General features: G+C 33.2%; 1 protein-coding gene across 1 annotated transcript in view; it reads left to right on the top strand.

Moving 5' to 3' along the window:
* Positions 1-3,498, top strand: part of LOC106474177 (transcription factor collier-like) — a 27,455-nt gene that overhangs the window by 1,802 nt on the left and 22,155 nt on the right. Inside the window, exon 2 of the mRNA XM_013934869.2 lies at positions 2,267-2,420. Within this exon, the coding sequence (XP_013790323.1) occupies positions 2,267-2,420 (154 nt within the window). The remainder of the gene's footprint in view (positions 1-2,266; positions 2,421-3,498) is intronic.

A 3,498-nucleotide genomic window follows, 5' to 3' on the forward strand; every position in this document is an offset into this window, starting at 1 on the left:
TCGTTATGTAACATGTTTATAATTACCAATTATATCATGTATACTAACCATTTGTCGTTATGTAACATGTTTATAATTACCAATTATGTCATGTATACTAACCATTTGTCGTTATGTAACATGTTTATAATTACCAATTATATCATGTATACTAACCATTTGTCGTTATTTTATGTTTCATGTTTATAATTACCTATTATATCATGTATACTAACCATTTGTCGTTATGTAACATGTTTATAATTACCAATTATGTCATGTATACTAACCATTTGTCGTTATGTAACATGTTTATAATTACCAATTATGGCATGTATACTAACCATTTGTCGTTATTTTATGTTTCATGTTTATAATTACCAATTATATCATGTATACTAACCATTTGTCGTTATGTAACATGTTTATAATTACCAATTATGTCATGTATACTAACCATTTGTTGTTATGTAACATGTTTATAATTACCAATTATATCATGTATACTAACCATTTGTCGTTATGTAACATGTTTATAATTACCAATTATGTCTGATCGAAGCAAACTAACTAAATAGGTGGGAATTTGGAAATAACTTAAGAAACGATGAGCTAAGCTTAGCTAGGAGTATATAACATAAATATATAATGATTTGATTCATCAGTTTGGTACCGTCGCTTCTTTCAGACGTATTCTAGACAACGTCTCACTAGTTTGGAATGGTTTAGGAGAATCATATGTCTATATAGTAAACTAACAATATGAAATAATCTTGATGAGTATAAATAATTATATATAAAACATTACAACCAATAGCATTAATGAAATTATCTTTAGAGAAGAAATGAAACACAATAATTAGTTGTTTGCTTCTACTGATGTAGAAAAACACGATACCGGAATGAACAAATCAGTGCTACTGATGTAGAAAAACACGATACCGGAATGAACAAATCAGTGCTACTGATGTAGAAAAACATGATACGGGAATGAACAAATCAGTGCCACTGATGTAGAAAAACATGATACCGGAATGAACAAATCAGTGCTACTGATGTAGAAAAACATGATGCAGGATTGAACAAATCAGTGCTACTGATGTAGAAAAACATGATACCGTAATGAACAAATCAGTGCTACTGATGTAGAAAAACATGATACCGTAATGAACAAATCAGTGTTACTGATGTAGAAAAACATGATACCGGAATGAACAAATCAGTGCTACTGATGTAGAAAAACATGATACGGGAATGAACAAATCAGTGCTACTATACTGCATGATACACAAAACTGGTGTCATAAAAAACATATCGTAAAGTTTTTATTATTGTGAGTAATAATTTCTGACACATAACTCGAATCATTCTTCGACGATCTCGTAGGGGGGGGGGGGAGCTTCTGAGCTGGGTTTGTTTTACGTTTTTCGGTTAATTTGTATATTTAGGTTTAATGATTGACTGTAAATTTTGTCACCAAGGCTAACTTTACAAGAAAACCAAAATGTTTCAGCAAAATATAATTGAAATTAAATTCATGCCAAACTAAAAGATTTGTTTTCCACGGTTCATTATAACTACAGTACTGATGCTTGTTTGAAGTTAAGCACAAAGCTACACAATGGGCTATCTGTGCTCTGCCCACCACGGGTATCGAAACTCGGTTTTTAGTGTTGTAAGTCCGCAGACATACCGCTGTGCCAGTAGGAGGAAAATCTGGTGAGATTTTTTTTCTTCTTTAACTGATTCGAATATTGTACGTATATGTTTAATTTTTTCATTTAACCAGACTCGAGTATTTCTTTGTTTGTTTTTCAACATATATTATCAAATGATCAGCAATTTTATTACAGTAAAATCTGAAAATTTGTTTATAAAGAAATGTAGAGAAAAATTCTTGGGGCTATTGCTGTTACGTGTTTAATTGTATGTTAACTATAACGTAAGAAACGCTTTGTTCTTTTAAAGTGTCCAGTAAATTGTCGTTTATTTGACCAGAGATAATAGTCCAATAAATCGTCACGTACTTGTTCAGTGCTATTAGTACGATATGTTGGTAAGCTATCTATTAAATCGTAATTTATGTGACCCGAATCCATTGTGTCACGTGTTGATTAACTGTCTTGTAAATCATCACTTAGATGTCCAGTACCTTCATGACTTTTTATTTAGAAGATCTTGTATCATCATGAAACATGTCACAATTTTATTAACTTTTACTAATACCGTTATTTTCTTTCCCTACTGCTTAATTAACGTATCTCAGTTAATATAATTTCTTTCCCAGTGTTGGTTTAGGACGTGCCCACCTTGAGAAGCAGCCTCCGTCCAACTTACGAAAAAGCAATTTTTTTCATTTTGTGGTATCGTTATATGACAAGACAGGGCAGCCTGTAGAGGTAGAGCGTACCTCTTTCGTCGGCTTTATAGAAAAGGATCAGGTAAGTTTAATACTTCAAAGTAAAGGAACAGTGCATTAAGCATATATTCAAAATAACAGAATACAAGGTTTTGTGTAACCATTCCACCAAGCTAATTCTACATCTAAAGGTATACGTGATAATCTTTGAGCCATCACCACCTGTTATTGTTGGGAACTGCAGTCACCCTCTCGGAATAGTTTGGGTTTTGTTTTCTTGTGTAAGTTAATATGTTTCATTTTAGAATAATGTACCAGGTTCACGTGTTGGTTATCCAGTACAGACGAATCTGTGATATGATGAAAATAGTTGAATAGATAAATAGATACACATATATACCAACAAATAGAAAGAGAAATGGGCACACAGGCGTAAAAATGGATCAATACGCAAACGGATACACAGACCTACAAATACATCAGTATACAACTGGATACCCAGACGTACAAACGGATCAGTGCGCAATGGATACACTGACGAACAAATAGATCAATGGAAAATGGATACACAGACGTACAAACAGATCAACTAAGTAAATTGATGCACATAAACGTGCAAATAGATCGACAGTCAGGTGGAATCACAGACAGCTAGTGAGACAGACAGAAAACCAGCCATAATTAGTTGTGTTCTAAGCCTGATATTGAAATTAGAACTTTATTGACTTGAAACACTATCCAAGATGGGCGTGTCAAGCACGTATGAAATCTCTCTGTCTCTCTCTCTTATGTCACGCTATGTTGCATATGTATATCTTATATGTTAATCTGCTTTTATAACCTAACAATTTTATTTTTGCAATCACATTTACCCAACCTTCTCTATGTTTATTTCTATCCATTCCCATATCCTCTCATTTTTTCCGTTTTTCTGGATATCACTGAAGTGGTTTTATGTCCAATTACTTCCAAACTAAAGATTGTCAGTTTTCAGTTACATTCTGGATTTTTAAAACAGATTCTTGTTTTCAGCCACGTCCAATTAGATCGTAATATTTCTGATTTTCCACTCAAGCGCTACACGCGTCCAGTACACTAGTCATTCTTGACTCGTATAAGCCCCCTAGTAGCACAGCGGTATGTGTGCGGACTTACAACGC

This window comes from Limulus polyphemus, unplaced genomic scaffold, assembly GCF_000517525.1.
Source record: "Limulus polyphemus unplaced genomic scaffold, Limulus_polyphemus-2.1.2 Scaffold6915, whole genome shotgun sequence".
Classification (NCBI taxonomy): Eukaryota; Metazoa; Arthropoda; class Merostomata; order Xiphosura; family Limulidae; genus Limulus; species Limulus polyphemus.